We start from the raw sequence: 19,348 nt of genomic DNA on the forward strand, positions 1-19,348 counted from the left end.
CTGACCTCGTGATCTGCTCACCTCAGCCTCCCAAAGTGCTGGGATTACAGGCGTGAGCCACCGCGCCTGTTGGCCGGCTTCTTTCCACATCCTGTTTTATCAGCAAGATCTTTATGACTTGTATCTTTTGCCGACCTCCTATCTCACCCTGTGACTTAGAATGGCTAGCTGTCTGAGAATGCGGCCCAGTAGATCTCAGTCTTATTTTACCCAGCCCCTATTCAAGATGGAGTTGCTGTGGTTCAGAGGTCTCTGACACTGGGGGGTCAGCCTGGCCCCTCCTGACCACGGGAACCGCCCGCCTTGGCCTCCCAAAGTGCTTGGATTACGGGCGTGAACCACCGCGCCCTGCCGGAGTGGCCATTCTTTTATGCCTTTACTTTCCTAATAAACTTGCTTTCACTTTACTGCAGGGATTCACCTCTAATTTTTTCTTGCACGAGATCCAAGAACCCTCTCTTGGGGTCTGGATCTGGACCCCTTCCTGGTATCAACACGGGTCCGCAGCGCCAGGGCGGGCGGAGCTGGAGCCGGAGCCTTAGCCTCAGCCTTGAGACCCGGCGGGCCGCGCCCAACCGTCCCCGCCCCCCAGAGCTTCCTTGGAAGGTACCCGTAGAAAATTCCAGCCTCGCGGGGCCACCGAGCTGCCTCCGAACGGGGTTTTTCCGGCGGGGCGGGTCCCGGGGCCACTGAGCGGGTGCGAAGGGGCCGCCGCCCCTTCGGGGCTCCCCGCTGGCCTTGGCTCCCTGGGGACCGGCGGGCGGGCCCCTGGAGCCGGGCTCTGGACGTCCTGGCAAACAGGAAGCGAGACAAAGGCGGCCACTTATCCGGCGCCCGCATTCCTTTCAGGTGATGCCCGTGAGGCCCGGGGGACGCGGCGATCCTGAGGGGCTGCCAGGGGCCCCCGGGGACCTCCCTGCCGCAGTCCCTCGGCGACTGAGGGTGCCCCTGCCTCCCCACTGGCTGGAGGTGGCGGCGGGGAGGATTCCTTGCGCTCGGGGATCCCCCTCCCAGGCACAGGCCCTTGGGCTCCCAGAAAGGAAGGAGCACCAGCCTGGCGTCTGTGCCCAGAGGGACGCAGTGGAGGCTTGGGAGGGGCGTGGAGGTGAAAGAATGGGCCATATCCACTCAGTCATTCCATACATTGGAGGGCCACCCTATACCAGGGTTTCGGTGTGGGTACCAGGACCCACTAATGAAACAGACCATCCCTGCCCTCTAGGAACTTCCAGCATAATGCGGAAGGTCAATAGATCCCAGATACCTGAAATATTGGGTGAAGGGCAGAGTGCAGATGATTTGAGGGAGGGTCTAACCCACGCCAGATGGGGATGGGGTGGCCTGGGCTACTTGCACAGCCTCTGGCACTTCAGTGGCCCTTCACAGGCACTGTCTGGAAGAAGGAACCTTGGAGCGGGACAAGGGGTGGGTGGCATGGAAGGGCATCTGGCCCGGAGAGCAGCTTGAGCGAATGTCTGGCAGTCTGCATGTGTACCGGGCATTTGAGAGGCAGCAAGGAGCTGGTGACGAGGTTGGGCGGGTGGGTTCTGATGGCCTTGGAGCCAGGCTGAGGCCTGGCTTATTGTGCTGGCACTGGGAATCTGAGGAGGTGGGGTGGGAAGCAGGCTCAGCTTGGCCCAAGAGCAGGCCGAGGAGAGGCCCCCCTTGCCTGGGTGGCTTGGAGAGACTGATCTACAGAGACAGAGGCTCCAGCTTCTGAGGGCTGTGCCCCCCTTGCCTGCTGGGCACTGGCACCGGTTCAGCTGATAGGAGTGCAGGGCTCCCCCTTCAGGCGGCAGCTGACTCAGTGTCTGAAAGGTGGTTCCCACGGTTCAGGTTACTCTCTAGGGCCAAAGGCCATGCCATCCATGCCCCTCCCCCAAGTGGGTCAGTGCCCAGGGCATTGACAATTAGGGCTGGATGGAAGTTAGGATTTCCAGTCCCCCCACCCCTGCCAACCAGCAACACCTCAGGCAGTCCTTTCTGCTGTCTAACCACTGCCAGCCCAACTTTGGCTTGGCTTTCCACTCCCAGAGGTTCCAAGACACTGTAGTTATCAATACTTTGGTTTTATTTTAAAACAGTGAAAAGAAAAATAAATATCTAAAGAATAAGAATACAGGGCTGGGTGCAGTGGCTCATGCCTGCAATCCCAGCACTTTGGGAGGCGGAGGCAGGTGGACCGCTTGAGCCCAGGAGTTCGAGACCAGCCTGGGCAACACAGTGAGATCCCCCTCTTTACAAAAAATACAAAAATTAGCCAGGTGTGGTGGTGCACCTGTAGTCCCAGCTACTTGAGAGGCTGAGGTGGGAGGGTCACTTGAACCCAGGAGTCGGAGGTTACAGTGAGCCCTGATAGGCCACTGCACTCCAGCCTGGGCAACGGAGCAAGACCCTGTCTAAAAAAAAAAAAAAGAATACAGGAGTGGGGTGGGGTAGTGGGGCTGGAGACTTGAGGTGTCCTGGCTTTGGTAGTCTTGAGTGGGGGCGCCAGAGGCCTGGGATCTGCAGCTGTGCTCTTCCCAGGCCAGGCCCTGCCCCGTCCCCACTGGGAGGTCTGGGGGCTCCGCCAGTCTCGCCTGCCCGCGGCTCCCAGGCGGGGCGCTGCGTCAGCGGAACCCGCGCCGGGATTAGCGCCCTGGCGCCCGCCTGCGCCCCGGGCTCTGTCGGGCGAGGCTGGGGTCACCGCCCCATTGGGGCCTCTTCCGCCGGCCCTTAGCCTGGATCCCAGGCCGGACCCCGCGTGGTGCCCGCAGCCTCAGTGATGACCCATGTCCTCCATGCCCACGCGGCCCCAGACGCCCAGCACGAAGCTCTCGATGTCGCACTCATTGACGCCGCGCACGATGCGGAAGTGTCCCCTCTCGCCCCAGGCTGGGCCCCAGGAGTTGGCCGCAGTCTGGGAATAAGGAGGGGTGGTGAGAAGGGGAATGGGAGTGGGGCGAGGGGAAGAGGGGGCGGGGAAAGGGTCAGCGGCCTCACCCAGTATTTGAGCGTCCTTCCATCTGGCAGCGTCTCCTCTCCCCATCTGTGGGCAGAGCAGGGGAGGGGGAAGGGAGCTGGGTCTACCTGCTCTCAGGAGCTCCAATCCCGGAAACCTGCCCCATCCAGCCCCCAGTTGCCTTTGGAGGGTTGGGTACACCCTTAGGGCTCAGGCAGGTCTCTGTACCTCTCTGCATCTCCCTCACTCTCACATCTGTAAGTCGGTGCACCCAGGCCCAGCATGGGAGGGGGTGGGGCACCAAGGGGACAAGTGGAGGCAAGGTGAGCAGAAGAGGAGGGAACCTGGGTCCTCCAGAGACCCACCTCCTAGGGGCCAGTTCTATGGGACCACACATCCACCTGCCCTCCCTCACTTGGGGATCCAGGGAGGGGTAGGTGCCAAGGGCCAGAAGGAAGACACTCTGAGAATATGGGTATCTTAGAGACCGCCAATTCCCACCATAAAGCACATTTCACTGAGTTCATTGAAGTCAGTGATCCTAACATCTATATTCCCTAAATCGGACAGGGAAACTGAGGCCAGGGGAGCGACCTCCCAGGTCAGTCGGTGGGTCAGGCAGAGCTGGGACAGGTGCTGAGGTGGGGAGAGGTTGAGAAACTCTTGAGGCTCTCTTCATATTGGGGTTATTTTATCCCAATGTAAGGAAGGAACGGTTCCTAAAAAAGCCTTCAGAGGCTCCCAACCTTCAATTCGACCCAGGGCAAGTCCTTTCTCTTTCTGAGTCTCAGTTTTCTCCCTATTGAAATGATGAGAGCAGTCCTGGCTTTTTAGAGAGGTTGTAAGAACCCAAGGCAGGCTCCAGAGCCCCTAGCACAAACCCTGCTGTCCCAAACCCCCTCTGCCCACACGCCCCTCACCCTGTGATCTTGACTGAGTGGGTCCCATGCCGGCGGTATCTCTCTGGCCTCCCAAGGCTCACTGGCGTGTGGCTGTAGATGCCTCCCTTGTATAGGAAGAAGTCCTCATGCACCTCCATGAGGGCTGTGGGCAGATGTCAAGGTAGGGTCCACTCAGCCCGTTGGCACGGGCACTGGAGCCTGAGTCTGTTGAGGTGTGCCCAGGCACCAGGGTCCCTCCATACCAAAGCTCTAAGTGCTCCCTCCAGGTGCTGCCTGTGGGAGGGGAGGACCCCTACTCCTGGCCCCACTGGACATGCTGCTGAATGCTGTGCAGACCACTTGTGCTACTGTGCCCACTCTCAAGCAGGCACAAGCTTCTGGAATCAGGGTGCTGGATAAGGGGGTTTACCTTGGACAGGGCCATTCTCCATCAGCTCCTTCATGATCTCCTTGTCCTGGAGGGCAGGGGGATGGACAGAGAGCATCCGTCAGGGGTGAGACTCCAGGCTTTCACAACCCTCCTGCCTCGGCGCCCTCACCCAAGTGCTGACTTACGTTGGAGCCGAGGCGGTAGACAGGAGTGACCTGGTAGATGTCATTGTTATTAACATAGCTGTTGGGGCAGTGGGCAGTGGCCTGGCGCTTGCCCCGACCCATGGCTTGGCTGTGCATCATACAGGGGGGCGCAGGGCCAGCCTCGTCTCGTTCACGGCCCGAGAAGGGGTAGCAGTGGTCAGACACCACCCTGCAAAGGCAGCAAGAGGGAGCAAAGGCAGAAAGACTCAGTGCATCATGGCCCAGGCCATGCCCACGGAGCTCCTTGCCCTCTTCTCTGCCCACATCCCCTGTTGCTGCATACCCTCTGCGACGCAGGAACCACCAGGCACCATCGAGACGCCCACCGCGGCAGCCCTGCTGCTGGTGGGTGTCACAAGACAGCAGGTTCTGGGGCGACAGGACAGGCGTCATGTGTCCCAGAGAATGGATTGAGACACGATCGGATGCCACAGCTGGTGGGGTGAGATAGAGGGGCTGTCGGGAGGCTCAGGACTTGGCCCTCCTCTCCCAGGTGCCAGCCCTTGCCCTTGGCTTACCTGCTGTGGAGAAGGCCCAGGAGCCTGCACAGTTGCCTTGGTCAAGAGGCTCATGAATCAGGTTGGGCCACTTCTCAGAGGCCTCGAAGGCTGTGGGAAGCACCTCCCCTGGGTTCAGCACTGTCTGCAAGATAAAGGTTGCCCTGTCTGCCTCCTGCTCTGCCCTGGCCTGCCCCTCAGGTGCCCATTGGCACTGGAGGGCCACCAAGTCCAGGGCCTTCTGCAGTTTAATCTTGAGCCCTCCTGCTACTGCAGGATTCCAGCTGCCTCCAACTTTGACTTGTGTTGAAGAACCAAGCACCACTTAGTGCCTCCCAGGTATCAGGTGGAGGGGGGGGGGGGCGGGCAGTGGTGACTAGTCCTGCTTCCCAGATGAGGCAGCTGAGGCCAGGCACAGAGAAGTGGCCAGGCCAGGTCCCTCAGCTTTCCATTCTCAACCCCTGCCTCTTTCCTCTGCACCTTCTGATCAGCCTTAGCTTTCTTCGGGCCTTAGCTTCAGGCCCCAAAGGGCAGGGGAGGGAAGAGGCAGTAGGGTCCCGTGACCAGGCAGGCTGCCAATACAAACAGCAAGAGGCAGAAAATAGCCAGAGGCCCAGGGGAATAAGGGCAGGGCCAGGGTCTGGTCACCCAAGGCCGAAGTCTCCGCAGGGAGGGCCACTCCTGCCAGCCCCTGCCTCCCCACTGCCTGCCACTGATGGATAAATGCTCCAGCACATGTCCCGGTCCAGGCCTGCTGAAGCTCCCCTTCCTCACCCTTTCACTTTGGGCCTGGTTTTCATTCCTCTCCCAGAGGGTCCCACTGGTGGGAAGGGAGAAGCCCTCTCCTCCCTTGGGGTTCCGCTGAACCGGCATTTATTTCCGAGAACTGCTGCCCTCTGGCCAGAACTGGAGGAGTGTGTGTCCTTCTCTTCCCAAAATACCAAGGTGACCCCCTGTCCCCTTGGGCCCTAACCCAGCTGTACTGAGACCAACAGCATTTTTCCCAGGCTGGAGAGATCAGGGGGGAGCTGATGCCAAGCCCACGAAATTCAATCTGAGCATCAGTTCTTCCAGCACAGCACATCCTGTGGAAGCAGGGAACAGAGGCCCAGAGAAGGGGAGTAACTTGTCCAGGGACACACAGCCTTGTAGTAGGGGATGGTCCAGGCCCTTGGAGGAGCAGGGCACAGGGCCAGCATCCCTGAGGTTCTGAGCCATGGGGAGATGGCAGCATTGTGGGGAAGGATGGACTTACATAAATTTCATGCATGTTCATGACCGAGGAAGATGGGCGGATGGTGCCCAGGCGGTAGCGAATGCCCTCATCCAGGGTCATGCCCCAGAAGGCGCTGTGGTTCCCAGCCTGCCAGCTGAAGGAGAAGGGACGGAAGGAAGTCACAGATCTGCCGAGGCTCAGGGTCCTTGGCGTGGGTGCATGTGGGTGGGAGAGATGCACAGTGGCTGAGCGCACACACAATCAAATCTGGGTGTAGGAGTGGCCTGCTGGATGTGCCCCACAGCACAGCATGCGTGTATACATGCATGAGTATGCATGTGTGCCCACTGAGGGTGCCTCTCGGGCCTCTCACCCATAGTTGCCCTGGTTGATGGCTTTGATTATGTCTGGATCCACCAGGCATGGTTCTTGGTCACATTGCCACTGCCTGTTCTCCTGGCAGGTGCTGGCGAGAAAAGGAGAGAAGGAAAGGGTAAGTGGGGGACTGGGGATACTTTGAAGGAATGTGGCCTCGGAGGTTAACATGGGCCAGGGAGTCTGTGCAAGTGACTATGGGAGAATCTCTAGGTGATCCCTTCCAGCCTGGTGGCTTTAAATGTCAGCGTCTAGTTCATGATTCTCAAGTTTATATCTGTGGCCCAGATCTCTGCCTGAACACCAGAGTCAAGGATCTCATGGCTACTCAACATCACTACCCTGAACCAAAACACTCCCTGAACCGAATTCCTGATCTCCCACACTTATTCCCCCTACAGTTCTCAGAAAACGGCAACTCTATCCTTCCTGGAGTTTGGGCCCCAAACCTGGCAGTCCCCGCTGACTTCCTTTCCCATGCTGATCCAGTTCATCCACATATCCTATGGGTCTACCTTAAAAACGCATCCAGAATCTGAACCACTCTCATTCTTTCCTGCAGCCCGCCCAAGTCCGATCACCTCTCACCTGGATTCCTGCTGTGGCCTCCTCACTGTGGGTGCTCCATGCATCTGCCCCTTGCCCTGCTTCCCAGGGTATTTTTAACACAGCTGCCAGAGTGACCGTGCTAAACCTAAGTCATATCACGTCGTTCCTCTGCCCAAAACCCTCCACTGGCTTCACATCACAGAATAAGAGCCAAAGTTTGGTGATGACAAGGCCCTGCACACTCTGTCCTCCTGTCCCCTGATCCCCTCTCCTTCAAGTTCTGGTTCTAAGGCTCCAACTAGGCTGGCCCCTGATGGTTCACACCGATCTGCCTGCTCCCCTTCCTCCCCGCTTTTTTTTTTGAGACAGGGTCTTGCTCTGTTGCCCAGGCTGGAATGCAGTGGTGTGATCTCGGCTCACTGCAGTCTCTGCTTCCCAGGCTCAAGTGGCCCTCCCACCTCAGCCTCCTAAATAGCTGAGACTACAAGTGTGCACCACCACACTCAGCTAAATTTTGCAATTTTTGTAGAGATGGGGTTTTGCTATGTTGCCCAGGCTGGTCTCAAATTCCTGGCCTCAAGTGATCCACCTGCCTTGGCCTTCCAAAGTGCTGAGATTTACAGGTGTGAGCCACAGGCCCGGCCTGTTTATATTGCTTATACCTGTTTCCTCATAGGCTGTAAATTCCTTGAGGGCAGGTATTGTTTGGTATTTTCAGTGCCTAGGAAAACAAAACCTAGCACATAGTAAGCACCCAATGAATATTTGTTAACTGAGTCAATGACTGAGGCCATATGCTGAATTGACTAAGAACATGGGTTCTGGAATTCAGATTCTGGGTTTCAGCCCACTGGCTGTGTGATCTTAGGAGAATCATTCCAGCTCTGTCTCTCTCAATGCCCTTGTCTATAAAATGAGGATAATACAGCGGTACCACTTTCCAGGGATTTAATGATAGGCTTGTAAAGCATTTAGCACTGGGCCTGGCCTATCATTAAGTGCTCAGAATTAATATCTACTATCACCATTCTGTTACAGGAATCTCAGACCCCACTTCTCTAGAGCTTCAGACTCATATCCCACTGACCTTCTGACATCTCTGGATGTGCAAAAGGCATCTCAAACTCAAAATAGCCCTGTAGAATCTCCCACAAGCCTGCTCTTTCCTAACATCTTCAACCCTGAAAATGGCACCCATTTGTTCACATCAGAGCTCCGTGTGGTCTGTGGTGTCCGCCCACATATCCCCCATCAGCAGGGCTTGGAGATGGCACATGAGGAATCCACCTACCTCTCGCCCCTCCACTGTGGCCACCCTACTCCCGTCCCTCATCACCTCTCACCTGGACCCCGGCACTGCCTTATTCACCAAGTCCGCTACCCCTTTAGAATTCCTGGCCATCCCCTCCCTACCCACCCCAAAGCCAGAGAGATCTTTGAAGAATGTAAATCAGACCGTGTGCTCTCTACGTGGCTTCCTGTGACTCCAAACAAAATGCAGAATCCTCGGCACAGCTGATGTGAGCCACGGAACGTGGCCTGCACCTCCTTGGGACATCTCTCCCCTACCCCAGCTCCAGCTAAAATGAGCTCAGTCACCTCCCGGCCTTCCCACGAGCCACTCCCTCTGCCTAGGCCAGGCCTCTCCTATCCTTCTCCCTGGTCTCAGCATAAATGTCCCTTCCTCAGAGTGGCTTTCCCACCCACTCCCTACTCTAAACTGGGACCCCCGTTATCCTCTCTTTTCCCTGTAACACTGGGCAGCTTGTCAGTATGTACTCATTTGTTGTCTTCCCATGCCCTTCACCTTACACTAGAAGTGGGACAAGGACTGTGTCTGTTGCATTCCCGCTCCATCTCCTGAGCTCAGCATAGTGCCTGTCACGCAGTAGGTCTTTAATAATAGGTGCCGACTGAAGGGTTGCATTCTATGAATTCTATAATGCTTTTACAAGCTCATAACTCTGTTATTACAAGATGCTGAACTGCCTCCTTGCAAGCTGCCCGAGGCTCCCACCTCCAATGTTGCCTTTTAAGGAGCCTCAAGGGGAGCCAAGACCCAGTATGGCTGGGCTTTCCAGCCCCAGGAGAGGCGGGGGCACTGCTGGGGAGGGCCAGAGGAGTCTGTGGGGCCGGGAAGGCTTTCCTCATCCTTCCTTTCCCTCTCTGCACACCAGGCTGTTCCCCCTCTGCACACCTAGGCAGCAGCACCCGACTAGACTCTGGAAGCATCCTTTGAGGGCTCTGACACCCTGGACACTCCCCCATGCTCGCCCCCAGAGACTTCGTGAGGAGAGGGCAGTAGACTGTTCTGTCCTTTCCTGCCATCTCCTCCTTTGCCCCCAGGGCTGCCCACACAGGTCCAGGCAGGGCCGGTGGTAGCAGGTCCCAGCATTCCAGAGGGGGCCTAAGGGGCCAGGGACAGCAGTGAGAGAGAGAGAGAGAGAGAGAGAGAGAGCGCGAGCGAGCATTAACCCCTCAACGTCCAGAGCCATCCTATCAGAACCTGCAGACGCGGGCCAGGCATGTTTTATCCTTTTGAACACACATACACACAGTGCACGCACAGTCACGCTGAACACCCAGACACATGCTGAAACGTTCCCTCCCTCACTGTGACCCGCGCACCCCTCACCCTAGTGAGGCAATGGAAATAGCTTATACGCAATGCATTCCAAAAAGTTTCCTTCTCTCTGGGGCCTCTTAGTCCCAGGCAAAGAGGGAGTGGGGGTGGAGTGGGTGCAGGGCCGCCTCCTCCAAGTCACAGGCTCCCCATTATTTCTATTAAGGCCTTCAGGGTTTCCTACCTGGCCCTTCTCCACTTCCCATCTCAGACTGAATAGGAGGGTACCCATGACCCCTTCCTCCTCCTACTGGGAATGGTTGTGGGGGGGCATGTGGGGAAGGAAAAAGGGGCCACATTTCAGGGTAGGCCCTGCTAGAGGCTGGCTGGCCGCCCGCTCAGCCATCCCTGACCCTCATCCGCTCAGGGCAGCGGATGCTGCAGTCAGAGCTTTCCTTCCTGGCGCCCCCTTCTCCCTCTGACTCTGCGGTGACAGCAGGAATAGCTGGTAGGAGTAGCCCAGCCCAAGCCAGGAGGGGTGGGGAAGGACTCTCAGTTCAAGGGTGACCCCTGGGCCAGGCACCCATGGCTGGCCATGCTTGAGGAATGTTGTTGGAATGATGTTAGATAAGTTGACTTGGTCAGTGTTAAAATTCCTCTATTGCAGATGAGGAAACTGAGGTTCAAAGAAGGGAAAAGACTTCTCCCTTGCAAAAGGGGTCAGGGATAAGATTTGAACCAAGTCTGTCAGCCACAGGCTCACAAAGCAAGACCCCTCTAAGCTCCAAACACTCACCAACGGTTACAGTTGTCCCAGTAGGTTCCCAAGACTGGATAGATACGACCTCCATGCATACATCCTGTTGGAAGGGAAGAGAAGAGAAGTGGAACCAGAACCAGAGAGGATGGGCTGATTGGCCAGGTCCTCGGAGGTCAGGTACCTTGAACCTTTCCAAGATTCTCTCTCTTTCTCTCTCTGTCTCACACACACACACATACCAGCTCTCACTGAAATTAAATTATAACTGAAGACATCACACACACACACACACATAGACACACCAGCTCTCACTGAAATTAAACTATAACTGAAGACATCACACACACACACACACACACACACCAGCTCTCACTGAGATTAAGCTATAACTGACGACATCACACACACACACACACCAGCTCTCACTGAAATTAAACTATAACTGAAGACATCACACACACACACACACACAAGCTCTCACTGAAATTAAGCTATAACTGAAGACATCACACACACATACACACACACACACACACCAGCTCTCACTGAAATTAAGCTATAACTGAAGACATCACACACACATACACACACACACACACACACCAGCTCTCACTGAAATTAAACTATAACTGAAGACATCACACACACACACACACACACACACACACACCAGCTCTCACTGAGATTAAGCTATAACTGAGGACATCACACACACACACACACCAGCTCTCACTGAAATTAAACTATAACTGAAGACATCACACACACACACACACACCAGCTCTCACTGAAATTGAAGCCAAACTATAACTGAAGATATCACACACACACACACACACACCAGCTCTCACTGAAATTAAGCTATAACTGAAGACATCACACACACACACACACACACGCACACCAGCTCTCACTGAAATTAAACTATAACTGAAGACATCACACACACACACACACACCAGCTGTCACTGAAATTAAACTATAACTGAAGGCATCACACACACACATACACACACCAGCTCTCACTGAAATTGAAGCCAAACTATAACTGAAGATATCACACACACACACACACACACACCAGCTCTCACTGAAATTAAACTATAACTGAAGGCATCACACACACACATACACACACCAGCTCTCACTGAAATTGAAGCCAAACTATAACTGAAGATATCACACACACACACGCACACACACCAGCTCTCACTGAAATTAATCTATAACTGAAGACATCACACACACACACCAGCTCTCACTGAAATTAAACTATAACTGAAGACATCACACACACACACACACACACACACACACACACACCAGGTCTCACTGAAATTAAACTATAACTGAAGACAAATCCTGCAGGGTCACACACCAACTGCTGTTTGGGAAGTTCTTCAATGATTCCAACCTGGATTCCTCTTACTTTACTTGGATGCCAACCACAACATTCCTGGGATCCTTTTCCATTTAAATAAGTTAGGGCTTGGAGATGGGGAGTGGGAGGAGCATGGGGAAGCCAAGGCCCAGAGAAGGTAAGCGACCGTCCTAAGATAACACAGCACTCTTGAGATGACAGCTCAGGTATGCAGTCTGCCGGCCCAAGCCCCATGGAACTGTGGGAAGGAACGCAAGTGATTCTCCTATTGGACAGGGGCAAGTGCATGGAAAAGGATGATGGTGAGGCTGAAAGCAGGAAAAGATTTGACCCATCTCCCAGGTATGAGCAGCCATCTCGGGGCACAGGATCCTAGAATCCTCAGCAAAGGCAGAAAAATGGCTAAGATGACCCTCACCAACCCATATGTGCCTTATCAGCCCAAGAGTGAGTCAGCAGGTGCGGCCAGCACCTTCCGTGTCTAGAAAAGAGACAGGATTGGGAGAAAATGTGGGAGGTTTCCCTTTCCCTGGGCCAAATTAGAATTCTAACCAAGGAGCTTCTTCAGTCTTGCTGGAGAGTAAAGTTCCCAGAGGGGCAGGGAAGAGTCCCAGATTCTACAGAGCTTCCCCTGGAAATGTCAGTGCATCCATCAGCTTTGCTCCTGAGCCTTGCTGAGTCTGAGGTGGACAAAGTGACCCACCCTCCTGGCCATCTTAGTGCCCACCTTGGATCGGGGGAAAAGGGGGTGGCACGCCGAGGCAGAAGTCCCAGAAGTCAGGGCAGCAGTCGGAGACCGTGCGGTTGCAGAAGAGGTCACAGTAACAGATGGCGCCCAGGTAGGGCAGGGCACAGTCGTCGGCACGGCCGCGGCAGCACAGGTCCTGCTCCTGGCAGTACCGGCCTCCCGCGTCCCGGATGCCCCGCAGGTGCAGACCCGGTGCTAGCTCCCGGCGCCCACGACCCTGCTGGGCACCCAGAGCCATGTGGCCAGCCAGCGGCAGCAACAGCAGTAGCCCCAGTGGACATCGCCACATGGTGGCTCCTGGGCCCTGGGGGGCAGAGATGGTGGGCAGCAGAGACCCCCTGGAACACCAGGGATGGGTCTCCCAGTTTCCTGGAGCTGTGAGTTCAAGAGGGCCCAGCAGGGAGGGAGATCCCGATTCCTGAGTCCCCAGGCAGGACACGGGCAGAGGAGCCCCAGTGTGTGGGCCCTGGCTATAGGGGGATGGGGACTGGGCAGAAACGGAGCCCCTCCCTGACCTAGGCAGGGACCTTCAAGGACAAGGAAATGAGGGTGGTGGCATTCTTGGTGCTCCCACCCAGCACTCATCCTGTGGACCCAAGGTCTTCTCTCCTGTCCTGGGTCTCTCTGCCCTCCAGCAGCCTCCATCCCTGACCTGGGTCCTTGACTTTGTGCTTTCCTGTCTCCCCCGGTCTTTTGGGTACCCCTGTCTTCTGTTCCTGAGTCCCTCTGTCCCCCTCCACTGTCCCTCTCTCTGCCATCTGTCTTGGTTCCTCTACCTGCCCCCTCCCCCTGTTTCTTCTCGGTCTACACCTTCCGCCCTCTGAGCAGGGGAGCGTCCCTACCTGGTGAAGGTGTGGGCTAGGGCCCAGGCTGGCCCGCGCGCCTCAGCCTCCTGGCTCTGCGACCGCCGGACGCTCAAAGTCAAGAGAGGAGCGCGGGGCGGGGCGCTTTTTGTACCGCCCGCCCTCTGCACCGCCCCGGCAGTGGCGGAAGGGAGGGGCGCCTGGCTTGTACCTGGAGTAACTACCCCACAACTCAGGGGCTTGCAGGGTGGAGAAACGACAAGCACACGATTGTCCTGGCTGGGTCTCCTGTGGCGGAAGCCGTTCTCTTAGGGGAACCCCAAGCAGGAAGGATTGCGGTTTCACACTGGGAAGGACTTCGCAGTGGGCATCCCTGTGGAGCTGAGGGGCTCTGGTGGAGAAGGGGAGATATGGGCAGCCGAGCTCTGGGTTATGGACACAAGTTTGGGAAATGATGGGGAGGGCGTGTGAGGCAAAATTCTCTAAGCCTCTCCTGACCCCTCAGTAATAAAAATAGCCATGCACACCCCTCTCCACTGTGCCCCCTAGGCTTGGGTGCCGCCCCCCTAGCCACCCCAGCTCCTAGGAATGATTGGAATTCCAGGAGTATGATCCTTAGGTGCCCTGGGCGGCTCATCCCTGGGAGGTGGGCAGGGTGTGGGGGTGGCCTCTGCACCCTTTGACCCCTTGTTGAGTCTGCCTTCCCTTGCCTGCTTGGGCCCCTAGATGAGCACTGCCCTCTCTAGCAAACCCAAGGGCATCCTGCTTGGCACCTGTCCCCCTCCAAGGGTCCAAAGGCAAGGGCCCTACCAGCTGGCACCCCCTGCAGAGGCCCTCCTTCCTGCCCCAGGCATAAACCTTTCTTTGCCCAGGCTGGCCTGGGACCCAAACAATGGGGCTTCTGTCCTGCCAGGTCTGCCGTCACCTTTTACCTCCCTATTATGCAACGCCCTCTCTTCAACAGGTTGGGCCCAGGCCAGAGGTCTCTACCAGCAAAGAGGATAAAAGAGACTACACCTGGACAAACCCTCCCAGGCCCAGGCCTGAGCCTCACATGCTGGCCCCGGGGAAGGCATCAGGGACTCCCTTTGCCCTCCCACTGACCTCCCTGCAAACCTCCCCCAAACCAAGGGGCATCCTCAGCTGGCCAGACCCTGGGGGAAGGGAGAGAGCCGAGGATCACCGGCACCTGTGGCTGGGTTACCCCTGCCATGGACCACTGGGTGGTGAGTCACCAAGGGGGTCCTGCCCTGGTGGTGGGGGTGGAGGGATAATATCCGGGGGCCCCAGCACTGGCACTAACACACCCAGGAGCTGCCCATCTGCTCCCTGCAGGGACCTGGGAGGACAAAGCCTAGGTGGGAAACTGAGGCTCAGAAGAATGCACTTGCCTGAGGTCGTGCAGCCAGAACACAGGCTCCCTGCCTGCCACCAGCCTACTCCTTTACCCCTAGTCACCCTTAGTCACCCATTACAGGTCTCAACGTGCTCCTGGTTGGGAAGTCTCTTTTCTTATCTAAACTCCATTCATCTTACTGCAGGACGGGCCCCTCGGTATTGGTAAATGTCATATCCTCAGGGTAAGAGATGAAAGCTGCTTTCTTTCAAGAGAGTTCATGTCCAGAGTTCCTACTTTTATGGTACCTACTTTTTCATGGTTCTGGGGCTGGGGGCGGGTTCAGAGACATCTGGTCTCTCTTTTGCCCAAAATCACACCGCATAGGCTACCCTCATGAGTCTGGGTGTGTTATCTCTGTGTGCATGTATGCATGTGTATATCTGAGTTGCGGTGTTTGTGGGGTGTTTCTGCTTCTGCTTGAGTCTGTCAGTCCACATGTGATCGTCTGGGTTGTTTTTTTTTTTTTTTTTTTTGAGACAAGGTCTCACTTTTCACCTAGGCTGGAGTACAGTGGCGCGATCTCGACTCACTGAAGCCTTGACCTCCTGGGCTCAAGCAATTCTCCCACCTCAGCTTCCTGAGTAACTGGGACTACAGGTGCACACCGCCATGCCTGCCTGAATTTTTTTTGTATTTGTAGTAGAGATGGGGTTTCACCATGTTGCCCAGGCTGGTCTCCAACTCCTGAGCTCAAGCAATCCGCCTGCCTTGGCCTTCCGAAGTGTGTTTACCTATCTATCTGCTATGTGCCTGTTTATCTGTGAGTCTGGATATTTTGGCTATCTGCCTGTCCTTGCCTGACTGATTATCTGCTTGTCTATCCATTTACCTGTCCATCTGCTACATACCTGTGCATCTGTGTGTGTGTATCTGCCTGGATGTTGTCTCTGTGTCCATTATGGATCTGTCTGTCTGCCAGCGTGTGTTGTTTGCCTGCATTTGTGCACTTGTTGGCTTGTATGTCTGTGTGTGTGTCCTGCCTGTGCCTCCCTGTCTAAGAGGTGTCTGTGTATCTGTGTGGGAGTTGTGGCCATCTGCCTGTCCTTGTCTGCCTGCCTGTCTGTGCATAAGAGGCAGGGACTCAGAGCAGGGGATGGGAGCAGAGCCAGAGCCTCCCACCATCACTCAGCTTGGCACAGAGCCCGCCCCAGTGGAATTTTGTGACTCACTGGGTTCCTTGGCCGAGCAGGAAAAGGGCAGGGCCGGGGGTGCTGGACACCCCCACTTTCCTTTTCCATGACCCTTTGACCCTTTGCCTCCTAGTGATTCCTAGTGACTCATTGACTTATTTTTTTTTTTTTTTGATGGAGTCTCGCTCTGTCACCCAGGCTGGAGTGCAGTGGCGCGATCTCAGCTCACTGCAAGCTCTGCCTCCTGGGTTCAAGCCATTCTCCTGCCTCAGCCTCCTGAGTAGCTGGGACTACAGGCACCCACCAGCATGCCCAGCTGATTTTTTGTATTTTTTAGTAGAGATGAGGTTTCACCATGTTAGCCAGGATGGTCTCGATCTCCTGACCTTGTGATCCGCCCGCCTCAGCCTCCCAAAGTGCTGGGATTACAGGCGTGAGCCACCATGCCTGGCTGACTCAATGACTTATTCTTGAGCAAAGTGGGGCCTTATCCAAGGGCCTGGGACAGAGCAACAGAGGAGGAGACACCAGCGAGACTTCCCCCTCTGAGCCCTTCCGGCTTTTCAAGAGGCAGGTAGCCTAGGTCCCTGTGGTGGTTTTGTCCTCCCTTACTCCGGACCCCCGCAGCGCAGCCCCTCTCTGGGCGTTGGTACCAACCCGTACCCAGATGCTCCCTGGAGGCCCTCTGGTACTCTCTTACTTTCACAGAGGGAGGAGAAGCCAGAAAGGGAGAGTGACAAGCCTAAGAACACACGGCAGAGCAGAGGCCTCTCCGCTCTATGGAGTCCCAGAGCTCCCCACACCCCACAAACTTCACAACTGCTCTAAATGCTCGGAATCAGCCATTCTCCTCTGTGAGCTGAGCAGGGCTTTCTGGAAAGACAAAGACCTGTTGTCTGCTCACCCCAGGTCCCTAGCCGAGGACCTGATACTTGAGGCCTGGGAATTCAGATGCTTAGGGCCCAAACAGCACCCCATCCAAGGCTGGGGCTCCTTGTGGTTCCCTGTGGTCAGTGGGACATGTCCAGAGCTCAGGTCAGTGCTCCCTGGGACTGCATCTGAGACCCTGTCCAGGCCTAATACTGTAGCCCGTTGGGCCATGTTGTGATATGTTGGGGCTTCCCAGGGCTCCTGGACTGTTTTGTAGAAAGTCCCACATCGAGGGCTGCATGACAGTCAGAGTGTGGTGCTGTCATAGCACGCTGGAGCTTGCAGCAGATAAAATTCCAGGCCATGTGGAAGTGTGTTGCGCCACGCAATGGCATGCTTTACTATTTGATTTTCTCATTCATTCAACAAATATTTGTTAAGCATTTACGATGTGCCAGGTTCTGTGCTAGGTGCTGAGTGTACATTGTTGAACCAAACAGATGCAGTTCCTGCTATTGTGGAGTTTGCAATCTAATGGGAAGAGAGGCCGGGCGTGGCAGCTCATGCCTGTAATCCCAGCAGTTTGGGAGCCTAAGGCAGGTGGATTGCTTCAGCTCAGGGGTTTGAGATCAGCCTGGGCAACATGGTGTAACCCTGTCTCTACCAAAAATTTAAAAAATTGGCTGGGTATGGTGGCATGTGCCTATGGCCCCGGCTACTCAGGAGGCTGAGGTGGGAGGATTGCTTGAGCCCAGGAGGCAGAGGTGGCAGTGAGCTGAGATTGTGCCACTGCACTCCAGCCTGGGTGACAAAGTGAGACTCCATCTCAAATAATGATGATGATAATAATAATAATAACGGGAAGATAGACAAATACATAAGCAAACCACCCCCCCCCCACCCACCCACAGATGGAGAAGTCATTCCAAAATGTGAAGCGCTCTGAAGATATGCACACAGCGTAAGAACCTGGTGTAATGTGGTGGTCAAGGCAGTCTCAGAGAGGAGATGACGTTTGAGCTGACACCTGAGGGATGAGAAGAAAGCAGCCATTCCCAGGGCCCAGGGGAGGCATCCTAGGAAGCCGGATCAGCATGAGCAAAAGCCCTGAGGCCTGGCACAAGTTGGTCTGCTTGAGAAGGAGGAGAGAGCCCTGAGCATCCGGAGTGCAGCAAGCGAGGTGCACAGAGGAGCAGGAAGGGGCTGGGAGAAGGCTGGGCCGGATCATGCAGGACAGGCTGGAGGAAGGGGCTTGAATTGTCTTCGGACCACTGAGGGGATATAAACATGAGGGCGAAATCATCTGATTTCCATGTGCAAAGGCCCACTCTGGCTGCTCTAGAGAGAACAGATGATTGCAGGTAAAAGTGGATTTAGAGAGGTCAGATGGAGGCTGGGTACGTGCCGTGTATGGTAGATAGCATGCTACCAAATACACTCACAGGTAGCCTTATTATCTCCATTTCACAGATAAGCAAGTCAAGAAGCAGAAAGACTCTCTGGCTTGTCCAAGGTCACACGGCTGTTAGGAGCAGAGCAGCGTCCTGGTGCCCAAGCCCTGAGGGCCCCAACGCACTGCCTCTGCAATGGCCACAACTGTCCAAAGACTAAGCGGACTCTCACACCTGGTAGTGTCTGTGGTCATTCACTGTGGGTGGAAGTGGAGAAATGCAGAAAACAGAAACACAGCTTCCCCTTTTCTGTCATATATCTGTATCGTTGGTGTTTGGAGCCAGTTGAGCACAAAGGGCCCCTGAGTGCTGCTTCCTTGTGATATTTGGGGGTTAACAGCTTCCCCTCATCTCTTAATTACCTGCCCTCCTTCACTTCAGCTGCACATTGGTTAAAGAATGCTCTCCCAGGAGAAGAGCTTGGTGTTATCACCCGCAAACATCTTAGAAAACTAATGCTATCCTTGAGTGCCTGTTTACAGAAACATTTTTACATCTCACTTGACATTTCCAGCAAATCTTGATCCTTCCAGCCAGGAATATTAATATATAGGTCTTGAAAATTGCAAGAGGCTCTTCCGTGGCTCCAAGCACATTTGACACTCTTCCTTTTCTGATCCCCAAGCAGACAGTGATGAAACCCCAATAGCTGGGCAAATACTCATCCAACAGGGAGAATCAGTTTTAAGAGCTGGGTTCTCAGGGTCAAATACTGTGGTGTGGCCTTTTGGTTGTAATGAGTTGTATGGAGGGCTCAAAAAAGATATATCCATGTTCTAATCCTCAGAACTTGTGAATGTGACCTTATTTGGAAAAAGAGTCCTTTTGGATGTAATTAAATTAAGGATTTTGAGATAAGGAGATCGTCCTGGGTTATCTGGGTGGACCCTAAATCTGTTGACAATGTCCTTATGAGAGACCCCAGAGGACACAGACAGGAAAGGAAGAGGCAATGTGGCCCCAGAGGCTGAGATCAGAGCCCTGTGGCCACAATTCAAGGAATACCTGGAGCCACCAGAAGCTGGAGGAGGCAAGGAACAGATTCTTCCTGATCCTCTGGATACAGAGGGAGAACAGCCTGGCCGACACCTTGATTTTGGACTTCTGGCCCCCAGACCTGAGAAAATTAACTTCTGTTGTGTTAAGCAGCCACGTTTGTAGCAGTTCATCATAGCAGCCCTGGGAAA

At 55.1% G+C, this 19,348-nt stretch overlaps 1 protein-coding gene across 2 annotated transcripts; it reads right to left on the reverse strand.

The window, feature by feature from the left end:
- Positions 1-2,053: 2,053 nt before the first annotated feature.
- On the reverse strand, positions 2,054-13,434 carry TINAGL1 (tubulointerstitial nephritis antigen like 1). 2 transcript variants are annotated; one of them, XM_019014201.4, is made up of 12 exons: positions 13,351-13,434; positions 12,488-12,812; positions 10,416-10,479; positions 6,506-6,598; positions 6,172-6,286; positions 4,938-5,061; positions 4,703-4,853; positions 4,399-4,588; positions 4,253-4,298; positions 3,862-3,985; positions 2,983-3,028; positions 2,054-2,899 (listed from the first exon to the last, which is right to left on the reverse strand). In XM_019014201.4, the coding sequence occupies exons 2-12, from the start codon at positions 12,795-12,797 to the stop codon at positions 2,759-2,761; spliced, it is 1,404 nt and encodes a 467-aa protein (XP_018869746.1). In that variant the 5' UTR covers positions 12,798-12,812; positions 13,351-13,434; the 3' UTR covers positions 2,054-2,758. The 2 variants fall into 2 exon arrangements, with proteins under 2 accessions (XP_018869746.1, XP_018869752.1); XM_019014207.4 differs by lacking the exon at positions 12,488-12,812 and having other exon boundaries at positions 13,351-13,422.
- Between the last annotated feature and the right edge of the window lie 5,914 nt (positions 13,435-19,348).

Source organism: Gorilla gorilla, chromosome 1, assembly GCF_029281585.2.
Source record: "Gorilla gorilla gorilla isolate KB3781 chromosome 1, NHGRI_mGorGor1-v2.1_pri, whole genome shotgun sequence".
In the NCBI taxonomy this organism is placed as follows: domain Eukaryota; kingdom Metazoa; phylum Chordata; class Mammalia; order Primates; family Hominidae; genus Gorilla; species Gorilla gorilla.